Below are 19,398 nucleotides of genomic sequence, written 5' to 3'. Positions count from 1 at the left end.
CCATCTCTCTCTAAATTTGTAGACGCAGCGCACTGCTCGCCCTGGGGTCACCACCGAAGCCTCCTGGTGGAGCCCTGCTCTGCTGAGGACGCTCTCCCAGCACGGAACTCACCACCAAAAAGAGACGGCGCCCAGCTGGCGCCCGCCCCGGGCACATTGCAGTAAATGCCTGGCAGCGACTTCTCGCTTCTCACTCCTCCTACCCCATCGACCCTCTGCTGCCGACCTTTACGCCAAACTCCGGCGCGCCGCGAGACTCGCGTCCTCGCGGTCCCCGAGGGGCCCCACCCCTTCCCGGTTCTAACCTGCGACCTGGCCAGAGGCAAGGGTAGGTCGATTCCTGCCCGGAATTTGCCGTTGGCTTCTCCTTCTCTACTCCAGTTCTCTAGTGCAGGGCTGTGCGGCGCGGAGCCACCAGCAGCAGAGCAGACCCCGGAGCGGAGCTCTGGGACACACACACGCACAGCCCGGAGGGACTGACCCCGGAGGCGCGCGCGGCCGCGGGAGGGAGGGGACCAGGGCCAGCGCGGAGGCGGGGGTCGCTGGGGTTGGGGGTGGGCGCGCCGGCCCTCCGCACGCTCCTCTTTCTAGTCCTCGCCGCCGCCACCTCGCCCAGGTCGGAGATCCCTCCTTTCCTCGGCTCCTTTGCGTTGGGGAGGGGGTAAGGCTGAGGGTCGGCGCTTGGTCAGCGGGCGGGGACGGTAGATTTCACTTACACCTGACAGTCCCTATTCTTGCCAGTTTGGCCGGGCACATCCCGGCGATCAGGTTTGTTCTTCCAGCAACTTTGTTCAGAAGGTTGGTAGGGAGGGGAAACGCCGAGGGGCCCCAAGAGACGCTGGAAAGCGGCGAGGAGCGTGGGCCGGGCTGGAGAGCAAGTCCTCGAGCGGCCCTGAGGCTGGGAGCGCGCTGGGAGGCGCCGCCGCCGCCGGGATGCGCTCTGCTTAGCGGGACTGCCTGGGGCGCCTGAAGGCCAGCGCTCCAAGGACACGCGGCCACCAGCTCCTCGCGCTTCCCGGCCCAGACGCCGCCAGTGCCGGAGCCGAGCAGGCGAGCGGAGCCGCGGAGAGCGCGGGCGAAGGGTGGCAGGAGGGAGGGCGCGCGGGAGGCGGCCCCTCCTCGGCGAGCCATGCGTGCCACGGGCGGCTGAGGAGCTGCCGGGCGCCGCTGCCAAGTCTCCGCTCCGCTTTTGTCTTGCCCTCCAGTGAATGGGAAGATGGAGATGGATGTTGAGGGAGTTTCTCCGCGCCCGGAGCCCATCCCCCGCTCCCAGGGGGTTGGCGGAGCCTGCCAGGCGCCGCCACAGCCGCCCCAGCCCCAGCCGCCGCCGCAGCCGCTGGCTCAGGATGAACTGCCCGGTGAGAGTGCAGGCGCTGAGGACAGCGACGATCCCGAGAGGAGACCCAACGGCGAGAAAGGAGAGAGCAAGGTAGGTCCACAGTGTTGGCGCCGTGATACCTTTTGAACAAAACCAAGGAGTTGCTGTCGTGGCTGTCACTTTAACCCCTCCGCTCCCCAACCCCCTTCCCTCGTTTGTGTGGGGGTGGGGGTGGCAGATGTGAAGAAGGCTTAAGATTAAGGGAATCCATGGGCGCTAGTGACTTTCCGAACTGGAGGGTATGTGCAGAAGTCTGTCCTGGTTTCAGTGCTCAGCGGTGTGTGCAGAGAAAAGTCTTCTGGTACATGCGGTGTGATGCTCTGGGCGAGCACAGCACCTCAGCAGAGCAGTGTTGAGACCTTTGCTTGCCCTCGCCGTATAACTGAGGCTTATTTGGATGATACAGGTCCGGGAAAACATATCTTTAGGAACTGCCAAGTGGCTTCTGAGACTCCTTGGAGGGAGGTGACATCAACCTAAAGATGATAACAATGGGAGCAAAGTTTGGCTCATTTGCAGACTGGAGTGCCTTGCTTAACCCTGCTCCAAGCTGGAGGTCCTCCTCCTGACCTGGTATCCTCCTTCTAGGAGGGCAGGGATCAAGAGCCTGGCAGCAGATGAGCCCTACAAATCTTTTGCAGCCCTGCTGTGTCATTGTAGACCAGGGGATACCTGCTACTTGCTGTGGAAAGAGGAGTTCTTCAGGTAATTGGATTCCAATAAGAAATGGCTTGAATGTTATTTTCTGGTGCTGATGTCTCTTCTGCTGAGAAAATTGTAAAGTAGAGGAAATGGCATAGAAAATACTGCCTTGGTAGTATTAGGAGGGTGTGTTTATTACAGCTTTGTCTCTGGGTAGTCTTCCTTCACACACTCGGAGTTTAGTCTTGTGGAAGCTAATGTTGCTTTGTTTTATCTGTATAAAGTGTACACTATGTATTTGTTAATGTATTTTGAAACTGGCTGGTAATATTGGGGAAAAGTTGGTTCAACAAATCAGAATATTGGAACCAAATGAGTCAGTCTGTCTACTTTCTCACTTTTGCTCACTTAAAGAAGTGTGCAGGAAAATGGGCATTTCTGCTAGTTAGAACGGAATTGTGTGTCATAAAGTGCCCCTTCTTGGAGATTGCCTTGGTTTCTGTTAGAGCTTTCCTAAGACACGAGTGGATTAAACAAATGCTGGAAATGTGTCAGGATCACGTTGAATTGCTGTTCAGTGTTTGGAGACAGGCTCACTTAACAAGTTCAGATTTGCAAATGTTCAGAATTGTTTTGCATTTTGAAATGGAGCTAAGAATCAAAATTGTTGTTTATCTTCCAGAATCAATATTGTTATTTAAATGGAAGTTTACCAAGGAACTAGAATTTGAACACACTCTAGATGCGACAGGGTGCCTTGCAAATGCATACAGGATTTACATTGTGAAAACTATGATGAATTTTAATATTCCGATATCCTCAGCTTTCCAGTCGCTCTTGATTTCATGAATATTTAATTCTGTCATGACTGCATATTTACTACTTTAAATGACTGTCTGCGCTCAGTTTTATGAAATAACCATAACTGAGCATCATATTACCTAATTGAACTTTAAGTCTCTTTTGCAAAATAGGTGTGGAGAATAATTAAAATATACAACCAGTGCTGCCATTTCCATACTGTTGATTCATATGCCCTGAGCATGAGAAATTCCTGCCATCAGCAAAAATCTGTGCTTATCTGTTTCCCTTTGATGCACCATGCAGACTGTCTAATGTTTTACCGGTTGTGAGGAGTAAGGAAGGCAATGCACTAGAATACTACAGCAGGTGAAGAGCGGACTGAAAGCAGGTTGATTACATTTAGTTAATTAGCATGTTCAGATAATTGAGTATTCTGATGATGTCTGCAATTTCTTGAGGTGGAAACAAAATACTACTTTTTTTTCCTCCAGGTGTTTGTCTTAAAACATTATGTTGCATCCCTCTCTTAACCTACAAATCAGCTGTGTTAACCCTTTGCTTGCCTCTAATACTGTCCTACTGGTTCTTTTGAGTCTGAGGATGGTTGCTGTGTTTCAGACTTGCATAACTGTTTTTGTCTTTGACAGATACTAAGGCAAGTTATAAATTGATTTTTCTTAGCAAATCCTTATTTCATTAGTGGGGAGTCCTTTGGCTGTCTGACCAAATTATTCTATTAAAATATAAATGGAAGGACAAACTGGTATAAAGTGAAATGGGGTTTTACCAAGCTGTCTGGGGTGAGGTGGAGGAGTTTACCACAGTATGGTTTTCAAACAGTAATGTACAAACATAACGTACCAGGTGATTATGTTTTTTTCTCATTCGTAAGAGCAATAAAATACAAATTTCAAAAACAGAATTATTTACTTTAACTTTACCTTAAGGGTATTATAAATAGGATGTGAGTGGATATGTCCCTTGAAAATTAAGTGTCAGGGACTAATGGCATTTTTTTTTTTAAGATTCTGGTTTAGGGCCATGATTTATTCTCATATGTATTTATCTCAGTTGTCTTATTGGAAAAGAAGTCAGAGCTTAGTGCCAGATCAGCTTGTCTCCTAAATTGCAGGTTCGTGGGTCATATGTCCTCAGAAAGTCTATGAAATAAGAAGAAAGGTTAGAAAACTGGATCAGTCAAGGGATTTTTTACGCCCGAGTTTCATGATGTGACTGGTGCTTTCTGTCCTAGAATAATGTTTCCTGATTCCTCTCTAGCAAATACTCTTCAAAGAAATATTAAAGCAGCTGCATATTATATATGCTTTGATTCCATGAATTCAGGAGGAAACAGACCCGAAATAGACCATCTATTCTTCCTCTGTGCTTTAAGGCAGGTTTATATTAAACTCTTGCAAAAGCAGCCTCTTCTCTTTGCAATGACATCTAAAGACAATATTGTAATCACCTTTGGTGAACTGGTGAGATATTTCCTCGCCCATTATTTCAAGACCACCTTCCTCATGTCTGAAAAGAGGTCCTCTGAACTGGATAAATCTCTTTTCTTTTGGTCTTAGCAAAGAAGATTAAATGATCATGGTCCTTAAGTAAAAGACATTCAAATTCTTGAAAGTGCTCTTGATTCTGGATTTGATCATCCTCAGAACTTTCTTAGAAAGTTTTCTGTGGGCTCTAAGTATTCTATCCTTTCATTGCTTTTTAAAATTCTTCTGAAATGCTTTGGTTATAACAAGTAACTCTTGGATGGGTGTTTCTGAAACTTCCTTTGGAAAAGTTTAAAAAAAAAACTTTCTTGTGTCTAGGACCTGTACTCCAGTGTGTTAGTACCTTTATATTATAAAGTTACTTATATAAATGTGGAAATTCTTCCCCGATCTGATCCTAGATGCCAAATAAAAATGATTATTTGTTTCCTTCAGGTTCATCTCATTCATATATTCTCTCTTTTACTTCATTCCTCACACCCTATACCTGCCTCACCTCCCACTGCCAATACTGTTTACTACGGTATTTTATATAGAAGGTATATTTATGGCCCAGATGTGAAGCATTATGACCAAACTCTCTTTTTTGCTCAGCTCTTGTTAAATCCTTGGTTTGCAAGATGTGTTATTCCCATGGCTTTGGATTGGAGGAACTCTGTGCTCTTGCTACCAATGATACATTGTTGATGAAAATGACTCAATTCTCACTTCAACTGCATTCCATCAGTAATGCTGTTCTTACAGTCATTCTTTAGGAGCATACTGTAGGGACTCTTACCTAGCATGTCACTACATTTTTGAAAGCCTTTTATTTTGGAAATAGATTTACATTTATAGAAGAGATGCAAAGACATATTCTTTGCCCAGCTTCCTCTAATATTAACATCCTACATAATCAAGGTATATATATTACAATAAAGCAATGAACATTTGTATGAAACTACTAATTAACTTGTGTAGCAAAATCTTTTTTGAGTGAATGTGTAACATATAGATGCTTTCCATTCTATTCTTTTAGTATTTAAGGTGATCTTTATACCTGAAAGACTCTGTGAGAGGGTATTTAAGAGTAAAATTTAACTTTGGGATGACTATTTCTCCCTTTTATCTGTTGAGTAGGAACAGCTTGCAAAGTGCAAAGTTGGAGGTTCCTGGAGCTCTGCATCAACTGCAGTGAGCCCTGGGGGAGTTACAACTTTGGCAAAGCTCTTGAGTGCTTTTAGCTCCAGAGGAATGATGGTCTTCCTTTTTTTGTTTTAAACTGAAAAACGTTCCTGCTCCAGGTAAGATAGGGTTTGTCAGTAAGCAGAGGACAGCAAAGTCTCAAGTGGCAGGTAGAGGATAAAAGGCAATTGATAAATTCAAGGTAGTTCACTTTGATGCCTAACCCCTTGGGTGATTGTTTCTGGCATGAAATGTAATGGAAGCCTTTTTGGTTTTGCATTGTATATTAACCAGGTGGACACTGACTTCTGGCACAGAAGCAGAACCCTGTCCACAAAAGGTAGGATGTCAAAGTGATTAAAAGTGTTGACTGTGAAATGAAAAAGACCCTAGTTTGATCTTGGCTTGGTCTTTCATTAGATCTTGATCTTAGACAAAGTCTTAACCTTTCCAAAGCTCAATCTTTTCATCTGTGAAACAGGAATAATTATGGTGCTATCTATGGTTACTGTATGGCTGGAATGAGATAAAATGTGTAGAGTTTTCAATTCAGTGCTTCATAGGTAATGACTGCTCAATAATAGCGAATAAATTGTATAAGTTGGGGCTTCAAGTCCCCCCTAAATTTTCAAGGGGGACTTGGAGCCCCAACTTATAAAACCAGAGGGTTCTGGGACTGGAAATGACACAGACATACTTTTCTACAGTCAAACCAAGTTGGTGCTCATGTACCTGGTTTTGCCCTGTGGTCCTTAAAATGTTCTCAGGTCTTTCTTGGTGGGCAGAAGGTTAGCAAATAGTTATCTTGACTTGTCAATAATCTGCTGTTTTCTCATCAGGAAAGCCAAGGAAGAGCAGATGAAAAAGTCTCTATATCCCACCCCAGGCCCCAGAAATATGCCTAAGACACTATAAAGCAAAGGGATTGCTCTGCTTTTGCACATTATATTTATGGCTTTTCAGGAAGATTAGGTGGCAAATCTTAAGACTTAAAAATGATTGAGTTAAAAAGTTGTATCTGTTAGGGCTCCTTGGTTGCAGGAAACAGAAACTAACTTTAATTTGAGCAAAATATTATATCGTAAAATTTTAACGTACTTACAAAATCAAAGGGAAAATTACAAAACTAGTTTTTGGGAAGTGCTGAAATAAGAGATGTTCAGATGTAAGTAGTAGAACGTACAGAAAGGTTTCTTAAGGGTGCTGACATAAGAAAAATAAATCCCAGCCATTTTTCGCTTTTATGCCCCTCTTCTCAAGACCTGGATTTTATAGGAGGTCATCTAACTGGCCTCTCTTGGGTCAGATAGCTGCTGCTTGGCCAGGGTAAGGTGGGGAATCCTCAATGCAGGTTCTGTGAAATTTTATCTTTTGGAAGGAGTATAATTCCTGGAAAAAAAAATCATGGTGCTGTTATCAGACCAAAGAAAATGGCTACTAGTTGCCAAAACAACCATGATAATTCCTTTCCTAAACAGGGAGAGGGAGAGAGAAGAAGGAAAAAGAGAGTGAGAAAAAAGGAGAAGAAATAGACACGTATTTAGACAAGAATCTGGAATATTCAGTAGCATTGCATTCTTGCCATTTTAAAAGAAAGAATACAGAGAAAAATATGGAATCTATAGCTTACTTATGTGCAGGAGGAAGAGCAGAGAACTTGATCCTTATTTTTATATGCAAAACGAGACTCCTAGAATTAGGAAACTGGATCGGAATGCATAGCCCACTGGGTTGGTCTACCCAATCTCCTTCCTTTATTTTTACATAGGAGAAAATTGAGGTTCCATAAGTGATTTGCCCAAAGACAGAGCTGGCACTTGAATACCATTTAACCTACAATGTGCATCCAGATGGCATAAGTCAAAGTCCCTCCTCTTCTTAGGAAACTCCAATCTTCTCTGAGTTCTGATATGGTTACATGAAACATTTGGAGTCTGCTTTAGAATTTTAAAATTCTTAGTTCCTCCACTTATGAAATGAGATCAGCAGCATGCATCTCCTGAACAGATCATCTGACAATGGATGCAATTAGGCCCTGATGTTTTAAATTACAGACCTTTCATGGTACTCCTGTCCTTTAGAATGAAATATAATTGTTGTCTGCCTATAAATTAAAGCAAGTTGGTTTATTGCTCAAATTCCTAAAGCTTTTTCTCTGACCTTTGAATTTATATGTCAAAATGTTTCTGTTCTCACATTTCGACCTTACACCATACTGAGGACGTCCTGTAGGTGGTGGAATCATGCACAATATTAGTTTCTCATTTTTGGGTGGCAGGTGTGGGGAATGAGCTTTTTATTCCTGGGCACACATTCTTCTGGCACCATACCTGGCACATAGTTGGTGCTAAATAAAAATAGTGGTTATGTTGAATTCTGTGTTGATGCATTCAGTCAACGTGTGTTAGCTGGATTTGCAAAGTTAAAAAAGTTAAAACTCCACAGTTCAGTGGAGGAGACACACTTTTACACAGATCATAATGCTGTAAGAGGATGAGGGCCATGGAAGAGATGAGAATAAGAGGTATTGCAGAGAGGGGCTCAGCTGCCCTCACTGAATGGAGGCTTCATAAAAAGGAGCCATTTCACCAGGTTTAAGAGGAGTTGCAAGAGCTTTCCAGATAGGGGGAATGGGTCAATATTTGGAATGGCTGAGAAAGGTTCAGAAGTTCGTCACAGAATTGAGTAGAGGTAGTAGCTGGAGGTATATTTATCAGGAAGGCCTTGTAATGGCATGCCATGACATTTGGACTTTATCTTATAAATAGTAGGTTGAGAGTAAAACTTTGAGGCTGTCATAGCAGTCTAACACTGTCCAGCAGGGTTTTCCAGACTTTGGAATTCCCTAGATCAGTCCATTTAAAAGAAAATGTAGAGACAGAATTAACTCCTGTTTATTGTGTGACAAGAGAGGATATTATATCATTTTACAAATAAAGTGCATTTAAGCACCAAAAATGGTAAATAAAATATATGTCAGAATAGAATAGGTGTCAGTCTTCACTCAACCCTCTCCCAACCCGTCTCTCAGATGCATCCTGTCTTATCTCATCATATCCCATCACACACCACTATCCTCATTGTCCTCACTTCTCTGTAGACCTTTATGTACTTCCTTGTGGACTGGGGGTTGGGAACTGCTGAGGGCATCTGTGTCAAGTCTGAGATTGGGCTGAGGCATTTTTGCTGAGTTTATCTTCTTTTTCTCATGGGCACAGCCATGGCGGAGTTACTGTTACTGGTACGAGGAATCCGTGTTCTTAGACAAGCCTATTGTTTTTACCTCTAAAATATAATTGAAAATAAAACATTCCTGAGCTTAAAAACATAACTCAAAAACATATTGGAGGCAGCAGGAGGAGTAGCAATTCTGGTAGCTTAGTCTTAAAAACTGAGGCCATTTAACCTGTTTTCTAAGATAAAGTATTGACCTGTCTATCAAGCATTCTGATGAATAGCCAAATGGAATGAGACTGTGGGACATGTAGAGACACTGATCAATGAGTGGTTCCTACATTTCCTGAGGTGCTCCTCAGATAGTCAAAGGCACAGGTCACAATTCATTCACAAAAACTAGTGGCTGGCTCCGTGCTGTCCATCCATCCCGTGCTTCCTTCTGTACACTTTTTCCAGACTTGCATCTCCCTCCCCCGTTAGACCTCCTTGTTCTTTACATTCTGTTTTTGGTGTTTTTTTTTTTTTAAGTAAAATTAATTGCCATATAATTTACAGACAGTAAAACTCACCCTTTTTACGTCTACAGTTTGGGTTTTAACAAAGGTGTACACCTGTGTAACCACCGTGATTAGGATGTACGATGTTTCCATCATCCTCAAGAGTTCTTTTGCATTCCTTGCTGCATAATTCCCTCACCTTTCCCCCGCCTTTTCAAAAATTTTCTGTAAATTGAGTCAAATAGTATGTAGCCTTTTGTGTCTGCCTTCCTTTGTTTAAAAAAATTGGTTTGATATCCACCCATTTTGTTGTATGTATCAATAGTTTATTTTTCTTATGGAGTAATATTTCATTGTATGGATGTATACCACATGTTGCTTTTCTGTTTACCTGGTGATGTACATTTGGGTCATTTACAAAGTTTTGACTTTTATGAGTTAAGCTGCTATAAGCTTTGTTCTGTGAGTGTGAGGACATTTTCATTTCTCTCGGATGAATTTCTAGGGATGAGATTGTTGGGTCATAAAAGTGTGTGTTTGACTTTGTAAGAAGTTGCCAATCTACTGTTAAAAGTAGCTCGTCTGTTTCACATTTCTACTATCCGTTCCAGTCCCTGAGAGTTCCAGTTCCTCCACATCATTGTGAACACTTGGCATTGTCGGTATTTTTAGTTTTAGTTATTCAAGTAGATGTACAATGATATCTTGTTGTGGTTTTAGTTTGTATTTCCCTATTAAATAATGATATCGAACCTCTTTTTATGTGCTTGATTGTTATCTGTATGTTTCTTTGATAAAAAGTCTGTTCAAATCTTTGCCCATCTTAGAAAAAATTGGCTTGTTTATATTCTTTATTGATACAATCTATTATTTTCACATAGATTTAGGTTTCAGAAACCCTGGTGGAAGTTTGAGGGACATTTCAAGTTTTCTTTATTAGGATTGTTGGTGAACCAGCATTTACTGAGCATTTATCATGTGCCAGTCAGGGAGCGAGTTAGATTCACATCAGGTGGTCTCATCTTATGCTTTATAGTAATCCTGAGAAATACCTATTATTAACCCTGAGGTCACACAGCTAGTATATGGCAGAGAAGGAATTAAATTGAAGTCTTTCTGACACACTCTTTCCACTTCCTCAGGTGTGACTCCAAGGCTTGTTCTCCACAACTGACTGGTTAGTTTCCCAGCCAAATCACTTGCACTGCTCTGGGTGTTTTAAAAGCAGCCCTCAGGTGAAATAACACTGCTGGCACTGACATGCAAATCAGAACATTGAGCTTAAGGCAAAGAGAATGCTCCCGGTTTTATTTCAGTCCTGAAAAAAAATCCTATCCATTTCAGAAGATAGAAAAGTGAGAACTCTCCAGAGAAGTGGAACGTCTGAGGTGTTCATTTACATGTCAGCACCCAAGGGTGTGCATCTCTCTCAGCTAAATTGCACTGCTCTGTTACCCATGGGCCTAGGTTAGGGGTAACTCCTGGAAATTAGACCCCATTTTAAACCCTAACTGTGTTTCTACAGGCTGTAAGGACCTTGGGCAAACCATGTGAACACTGTGGTCTGGATTCCCTTATCAATAAAGATGATGGATAAGATCTTCTTACTACACCTGAGGTTATAGGATTGAATTACTGGTAGGGTTACTAACTCATCTCAGTTTATCATTGAAAGTTCTCCATCTCGGGTAAACCAGGACAGTTAGTCACCCTATTTATGGGATGCATGTAAAACATCTGTGCCTTTATAGGCTCTCAGGGTATGAGAGCTGTCATGGTTGAATGTGCTTTGGGGCATTCGATCTGTGCATCTGAAAATGACTCATTGTATTTCAGAACTAATGAGGCCCTAGGAATGATTCCAGCTTCTTCAAATTGACTTTAAAAATACTTCAAAGCAAGACTCTGGATTGAATTGGAGGAAAAATGTTACCTTTCTGAATAAGTGGCCATAGAATTTTCTGAGGCAGCTCCCCAAAGCCTTTAACCACAAGTTAAGTGTGTTGTAGGATGCTAGCTGTGTTTTAGAATGCTAGTCTCTTTGGCTGGAGAAGGGAAAGCTCTTTGAAAGAGCACCTTCCCTGGCAGAACAAAAATCAGCTCAATATATATTTTTTTAAGTTGCATGTTTGGTAGGGTTTGTCTCATTAAGAATCAGACTCAATATCTCCCATGGGAACCCTCATTTGGGAAAAAAAACTGCTCTTGTAGGAAAGAATGGGGGACTTAGATGGTGTGACACTGGATCCTGGATCTGCCCTTGTTAACTGTGAACTCTTGGACAAGTCTTTGAGTCTCAGGATCCATGGGGCTAATACTGCTACCTTTCGAGGAACTGTCTAGGCTAGAAACTCAAATTCAGTAGGGCATGAGCCAAGCCAATTGTAAATTCTTGCATGAATCTGAATGTATATATGTTAGCCACTCTGGTTTTGTTAAATAAATGAGTCCCACCTGCCTTCATGGTTTTTATGATCTTATTTAAGGAATTGAACAAAAGAATATCTCATCAGAGTTAAAGGAACTAGGGAATAGGGTGGTGTAAAGGATCATGTGGTCATTCCTGAGAAGGATACCCTCAGATGATACTGCATGGGTTTGTGTGCCCAGGGGGTCCAAGGGGCTGGATTTGGGTGGCAGGACACCACCAGGGGCATCTTCAGCTCACCCTGAAAACTTGCTCTGCTACCTGTCTTGCTTGCTTTTTGGATGAAAGTAATAATCACCTTTCTTTTTTTAAAGTATACTTTAAAGATTTTTTGAGCTCACAATGTCCTACCCCAAGCTTTTGCTCAAGCCATTCCCTTTGCCTAGAATGTTCTTCCTTCCTTCCCTTTCACTTTCTTGTCACACAGTTAATTCCTATTCAGCGTTCAAAATTCAGTTCAGTACCTCAAGGAAGCTTTCCCTGATTTGAACCTTTCCTTGCATGCCTCATAAGTCAGGTTCCTCACATAGGGGGTAACAATACACACTGGGGCCTATTGGAGGGTGGAGGGTGGGAGAAGGGAGAAAATCAGGAAAAATAACTAATGGGTACTAGGCTTAGTACTTAGGTGGTGCAATAATCTGTATGACAAACCCCCTTGTTACAAGTTTACCTGCACATGTACCCCTGAACTTAAATTAGAAAAATAAGTCAGGTCCCTGTTGATATAATATCACACGTTCTTAGTTATGTAATGTGTCTAATGTATGTCATGAGGATAGGAACAGGTCTGTCTTTTCAGGCAATTTCTCCAATCTTAACATAGCAGCAATCATATCACGGTACCCATTTTGATAATCTTTTATCTAAGACTTACTTTCTGGGACAGGATGGGCAACGTTCTTAGGCAGCCCACATTTTAGTGGGAGAGAGAGATACTAAACAAATAAACAACTAAATAAACATTACAGATAATAAACAACTAAAGAAAATTCTGACACCAGTGGCCCCTTAGCTGTAGGCATATATTCAGACCCCCTGTCTAACCATATTTATTTAAGGCAGCAAACAACCATATTCGAGCCTGTTCTTGGGAATGGCCATGTATCTTAGAGCCTCAGAAACCTGGCCTTGTTTACTTCTTTCTGCTTTTGTCTGCAGAGTTTAAGTTCTGCTCACCACGTTGGCATTGGGAAATATGTAGCACATGCGCCACCAGCTCCCCTTCCTGGATTCATGTTAGTCACTGCCAACTAATGACAGCACTCTTTCCCACTGAGTTCAGCCTTTGCCTTGGAATCAATTGGAGGTGGTGTGCATGATGAAACTTTGGTGCGGTCCTTGCTAGGCTTACAGCTGTCTTAGCAATGCCTTTTCCCTTGCTTAGACCAGACATTGAATCTTCAGTACTCCCCTCCTCAATTTCTAGACTTGCATTATTCAATATAATGGTCAATTGACACGTGACTATTTACATTTAAACATGAATAAAATTAAATTACAAATTCAGTCACTCATTTGCATAGCTCCACTTCAAGTGCTTAAAAGCCATAAGTCTAATGGCTACCGTGTTGCACAGTGCAGATATAGAGTGTGTCTATTATTGCAGAGAGTTTTCCAGGACAGGGATGCTATGGATTACAGGCTGTTCTCAGAATAGCAGCCTGCCTCAGCTGTTGTTCTGAGAAGCTGTGAAACAAATCCTTTGACAAGGACGGAGACTTTACAACTTCCCTGGGTTTGCTTTAGGTTCTTGGTGACTTACAAATTGTTTTAGAATTAACAATATTGTTGTGTATAGAGGCAGCTTACAGCGAGCTCTTTCAAAAACTTTGGCTAGTGGGGTTACTACTTTTACCTAGGTGTTCTCTTGAATCCTGGTATTTGCCCTTGACCATTATAGAAAGCAGTCCCTGGTAAAGTGGTTCCAAGAGATGGCTTTTCTATTACCCAAGTTCAAAGCCTTTATTAGTGGGTAGTCCAACAGCTGCCTGAAGCGCCATTGACATCTCCTCTTAGCCATTTACTAATGATTGTCTTCACACTGTGGGGATTACTATAATGGCACTTACTGTCAGAATACACAGGCAGAGAAATCTTGCCAAGAGCCCAAATCTAATATCATCAAAGAGCCTCCATGCTTGCAACAACAATGTAGGGAATAATTTTCAAATTATATAATGGATAAAGAATTCTAGGTTACAAAGTTACACTCTTAAGGTGTTTGTCCTATTCTTACATCTTAATAAAATTTCAAGTATGTTATGATTGTGAGTGGTTTTAGGTATAGATAAATAAGAAAGAGAGTATATATGAAAGGAGTCTGATAATAGATATTACCTTTTTAGCCCTTCTTGTATTTCTTCTTTTAAATCCATGAGTGAGAAGAGTAATCTTTTTAAGACAGGAGGAAGGATTGGGGAGTTAGTCCTGAAAGATCCTAATATGAGACTTGCTGTGCCTTTATCTGGCACATTAACTGTCAGCAGGAAAAGAGATGGGAAAATGGCCCCCGGGCGGATTTGGTGAATTTCCTCCCTGTTAGCTAGGATGAAAATTTGAATGACACCTTGAAGTGATCTAAAGCTCTTTTATTTACACATCCAGTTAGCCAGGAGGCCCCTAGGCATCGCATTCAGAATGTAGCAATGCATGGAAGACAGTGAGAGTGAGAGATGTTAGCTCTCTCTCCTCCATCCCAGCAGTGGCAGATAATCGGGACCAAGGAATGAGAATACAGTTGATACAGAGAACAATAAGAAAGAGAAAAATATATAGCTAAGCCAATAAAAATGACATCTTTCTGGTATTTTTACATACCATTTAAGTATTAAAAACACAGAGATACAGAAAGACTAATGTATTTGTCAAAAGTTAGAGATGTAACCAAGGCAACCATAATTGCCCTTTAGTCATTACCTTCTTATTTCTTTATGTTTGAACTAAAGACAGGAAGCTAGAGCTCATCAGGGATGCACAAGAATCAGTTTTCACCACTGAAATTTATGAGTGAAAATATGGACTCTTGGTACCTGTGACGTCAACAGCTTCAAGCAACTTGAAACCTAGAAGGGTGCACGGATAAGGAGCAGGAATGAAAAAAAATTGCTGTAACTCTTTGCTGTGCCTATTGTGTCTTCCCATGCTCACTACTCAGAAATGTGCATTCACTTTCTGTATGTGATTATGGCAATAGTACTCAGCTCAGTCAGGCCAGCTGGGAGTCACAGCCTAAATATTGGGTGGTCGTGTGTCCATTTGTTCTTCTACTTTCAGTTTCCAGGCAATTTTGGAATTCAAAGAAACTTCCTCATTTATGGCACTAGTCCCTGAATTCTACAGAGATTTGATATCTGTGGCAATATCAACATGTCAGATGTTGCTTCTCTGATTGTGTATCCTTTGAGTGAGGAAGAAGAGGTAAAGAAAAAAGAATATCCTTGAGGGAAAAGCAATATTGAAGACCTAACATTTCACAGCTGCTGTGATGTTTGAAAATTTATGTGAAGTCTTTATTTTGATGCATCAATTTAATTGTGGCCTAGAGCTGAGATTTGCATTTTGGAGGCTATCCAGTGTAGAGTTACAACAGTAAAGTAACACCACACACCTCACTACATTATTTAGTTTAATTTTTCCTTTTTTCTTTGGTGTCAGTTGTGTAACAGCTATATTTGAAAAAGTTAAAGTTCTATAAAGGGTTAATTTTGCACTAGGTTAGCAAGTAAGGTCTAACCTTTTTCAGGGCTAGACTGAGTGTCTATTTAGTGTCAGGTAGATAAAACAGTCTGATGTTTCAGTTGAGAATCATATCACTCTCTAAAAAACAGTCTGACTTTCTGCTGATGATTCATTAGAAAAATGAGCATGATAATTGAATTGGGGGTTGAAAAGAATCACAAGGAAAACAACCACATTCAACTTTTGGCCCTGTCATATGAAATTCCGTTAATGTGCAATACATAAAACAATGATCGCTCCTAGTGGACTCTTTTAGCAAATGCAGGCTACTTATTTTATTTTATTTTGCTCTGATCAGTTGCAAGAAGCTGTTCATCACTGCTATTGAATCAGGGTGGGATTTGGAAACAGATTTGGAAAATGAGCCTCTCTGAATGCCTGTGTGTTGATCAGATTCTGGGAAAGAAATCGGGGTCCCAAAGCAAAAGATGACAACTCAGAGAAACTAGAATGGTGGAATTTTCTCACAAAAGTATTGTTCCTCTTTTTGAGCATGGTTGTGATAAAAACTGTTACAGGACAGGTAGCTGCTTTACTCTGGAAGGAAACAGGTCTTGCTTCCAACTGTATGGAGAGTTGGTTTGTACAGGTTGGACAAAATAATCACCTTTTGGCAAGTTATAGATCTAACTCTTCTCTAGAGAGCTGTTTCTTAACTGAGGATGATTTTGGCCCTCCCACTAGGGACATTCAGTAATATCTGCAGACATTTTTGGTTGTTAGAGCCATTGGTGGGGTGCTCCTGGCATCCAGTAGGTAGAGGCCAAGGATGCTGATAAATATCGTGCAGTGCACAAGACAGCCTCCCACAGTGCCAAATTATCAGGCCCAACATGTCAGAAGGGCCAAGGTGCAGAAACCCCGATCTGAAGAGTGTTCTAGGGCTTTGAGGTCTTGTTTTTGTATATCCTTTATGAGGATAATATTTTGAAGGGAAGTTTTAAAACAGAATGTGTAAGGCTTTATCTTATCATAAGGTAGTCAGGACCCCCAAGTCTGTAAATATATCCTTTTCCCAGATCTAATTCTAAGAGGCTAGTGTGAGGGGAAAGTTTCTTAGACCAAGAATTCCAAGCATTGTCTTTTCTCTAATAAAATTGAAATTTGCTGGGACTCATTCTGTTGTTTTGAAGGCGGAAGACAGGAAACTGCCTCTCTAAAAATCATAGTCTCAGACTTTAATGAAGGTTCTTTTTGTTTGTTTGTTTTTTCTAGAGATGGAGTCTCGCTATGTTGCTCAGGCTGGTCTGGAACTCCTGGGCTCAAGTGATCCTCCCACCCAAGCCTCCCAAAGTGCTGGGATTATAGGTGTGAGCCACCATGACTGGAAAGATTGTCTTGATGTTAAACTATATATGCTTTGGGTTTCTAAACCAGTGATTTCAAATTGTATAGCTGTTATACTGTCATTAAATTTTGCTACAAACATTTTCTTATCTTGTACAGTATGGATTAGTCCATGCTTATGAATTTTCAGACCAGGAAAAACATAATATGCCAAATAGTTTGCTTAAAAAATACACACAATATAAGGCTCAGAATACTTAGCTCTGTAAAGTATTGGAGACTAAATAAATCATGTTAAAAAAAAAAGAAGGCCACTTTAATTTACCTAGTGGGTAGAAACTTTGAACAAACGTGTGCACAGTCCAGATTTTACTTTTCAATGTTGGTAAGCTTGAGTAAGGAAAATACTTTATTAAGAAGAAAAGCTATTGATTCCACCTTAAATCTTCAAAGATTTAATCTACCAAATTTGTTACTTAGTCTCTTTATTCACTGAAGTTAAATTAGCAGCCAGTGTGAGATGGCCAAGAAAGGGTCCCATATCAGTTGCTACATCCAGAGCCCAAAGTAAGAAGTGTGATACTTTATTTCAGGTGTTGGCTCTTTCTGCAAAGTGCCAAATGGTAAATATTTTCAGCTTTGTAAACGATACAGTCTCTGTCTCAACTATTCAACTCTGTTATGGTGTAAGGCAGCCATAGACAAGTGAGTGGATGTGTTTATATTCTAACAAAATTTTATTTGCAAAAACAGGCATTAGGACCAATGTGGCCATCAGATCATAGTGTGCCCACCACTGCTTTATTTAATTTATGCAGCTTTATCATGGGCAAGTGCGTGATTTTCTTTACATTTTTTGCAATGATGAGGATTATTTATGAAACTATGATACTTTCTTCAAAGCCTCTAGATTGGGAGTCATTGCAGGATGCACTTAAATATGCATTTATATGCCACCTACAACCTAAAAGGCAAAGAAAATGCCATATCCACAAATTGACTTTGTCAAAACATGATTCAGTGTTCATGGAAATGATCTAATAGGGTCTGTTAGGTTATTATAAAAGTACCAGAGCATTCTCTAATATTTACTAGATTTCAGATTTAGTGAGACATTAGGTTGGAAAAAAAAAAGATCAGCCATTTCAAAAGAGGATTCCCTTTGGACTTGAACTGTGCCATGGACTGCTGGTCAGAATGGTGCATGAGATGAGGACAGAATTGTCAGACATTACTTGACACTGTCCTTGGCAGTATGTGATGAGGTCTGAAAGTGTGTTGCTCAGTTATGGTCTGGCTCTTCCTGATAGAGTTTTCTGATGAGAGGTTGTGTTGCTAGTCCTTGTCAGTGTACCACCTACTGTGATGTAAGAGTGAGCAATGGTTCCTACGAATTGTAAAGAGGGAAATGAGCCACCACCCATTCTTTGCTTTCTGTTCCTCAGTAATCACGCCAACAGGATCAAACACTGTGGCACTTCCAGCAAGTCAGCCAGTCGCAATGTGGAGGCAATGAGAGATTGTTTTTTTCCACCTCTTAAGCGCCCTCAGTCAAGAAAGATAAAACTGAAGTAGTTCGGTGTGAGGGTTCTCAGTCACAGGATGGTAGTGACGCAGTGTGCTGTGTAGCGGCACAAACATAAAATTGCCCTGAAGTCTTCATTTTATGTGAAATGTGAGGCTCTTCAGAAACAGTCTCTGATTCCTTGAATGAAGTATATGCTATGTTCAATTAGCCGTGTTTTCTTCAGTTCTACCAGTCAACACTCCTTCCTTGGAATGAATTAAACCTTTAAATTTGCCTTTCACATGAGCCAATAACAAGTTGATGAGTAAAACCTTTGCTACCTTGTTAAAAAGAGCCTGTCACCCAGGTAGAACTGATTTCATCTATGACTCAGTTGGAGAAAACTCCGTGTAATATGATGCCTGGCACCCATTCCCCTATTTCCAGGAAGCATCAAACATAATTAAAGAAAGGCAAACCTTTCCCACCGAGAGTGGAGCTACCCTTCTCTTTCTTTCTCTCTGTCTCTGTATTGAACAAGCTAGTAAATTCATAATCTATTGCAGAATAATAAATTAGCCCAACACTTAGCAGCTTAAGGAGCAGTAAGTATTTATTATCTCACAGAGGTTCTGTGGGTCAGGAGTTCAAGCAGCTTACCTTCCAGGTTCCGTATCATGGTGTCTCATGAAGTCGCAGCACAGATGTCAGCTCGGACTCTGAAGGCTTGACTGGGTCTGGTTGATTGGCTTCCAGTATGGCCCAGTCATGTGGCTGGCAAGTTACTGCTGGTGGTGGGTAGGGGGGCCTGAATTCCTTGCCACCTGAATCTCTCCATAGGGTTTCCTGAGTATCCTTATAACATCGCAGCTGGTTTCTCCCAGACTAGTGTTTCAAGTGAGAGGAAGATGGAAGCCACAGTGTTTTTTTATGACCTAGCCTTGGAAGTCACACTCTGGCACATTTGCGTACCAAATTGTGTACATAGAGCAGCCCTATGCAGTATGGCAGGGGGAAGCACAGAGGTGTGAATATGAAGAGGTGAGAATAACTGGGGGCCTTCTTGGAGGTGGGCTTCTATAGCCAGTTCCTTGGAAAGATTCCCCAACCTGTTCCTAATTTTCATTTGCATGGGGATAAAAACTTCAGTAAAGGTTCTTTCTAAACTTAGGAAGGTCATAACTAACTTAGGCTTTTCACATAAGCAAGAATGTGAAGCTTAGCATATATATATATATTGCTATTAGTAACACCTGTCAGATATCCTG

At 41.5% G+C, this 19,398-nt stretch overlaps 2 protein-coding genes across 3 annotated transcripts in view; one reads left to right on the top strand and one right to left on the bottom strand.

Moving 5' to 3' along the window:
* Positions 1-19,398, top strand: part of ZCWPW2 (zinc finger CW-type and PWWP domain containing 2) — a 408,857-nt gene that overhangs the window by 220,364 nt on the left and 169,095 nt on the right. The window contains exon 14 of one of the 2 annotated variants that reach the window (XM_064378599.1): positions 1,206-1,265. The exons of the other annotated variant lie outside the window; for it this stretch is intronic. The gene's annotated coding sequence lies outside the window, so the exon portion shown is untranslated. Of the gene's footprint in view, positions 1-1,205; positions 1,266-19,398 lie in introns of those variants that run through there. 2 annotated transcript variants of the gene reach the window in all.
* On the bottom strand, positions 109-1,260 carry LOC105705647 (myocyte-specific enhancer factor 2B). The gene is given in 3 exon segments (XM_012435579.1): positions 109-218; positions 724-909; positions 912-1,260. Coding segments are annotated over 3 exon segments (645 nt in total).

Source organism: Aotus nancymaae, unplaced genomic scaffold (genome assembly GCF_030222135.1).
Source record: "Aotus nancymaae isolate 86718 unplaced genomic scaffold, 86718_ANA_hifiasm-v0.15.2.pri h1tg000019l, whole genome shotgun sequence".
Lineage (NCBI taxonomy): Eukaryota > Metazoa > Chordata > Mammalia > Primates > Aotidae > Aotus > Aotus nancymaae.
This window is presented reverse-complemented; position numbering and strand designations above follow the sequence as displayed.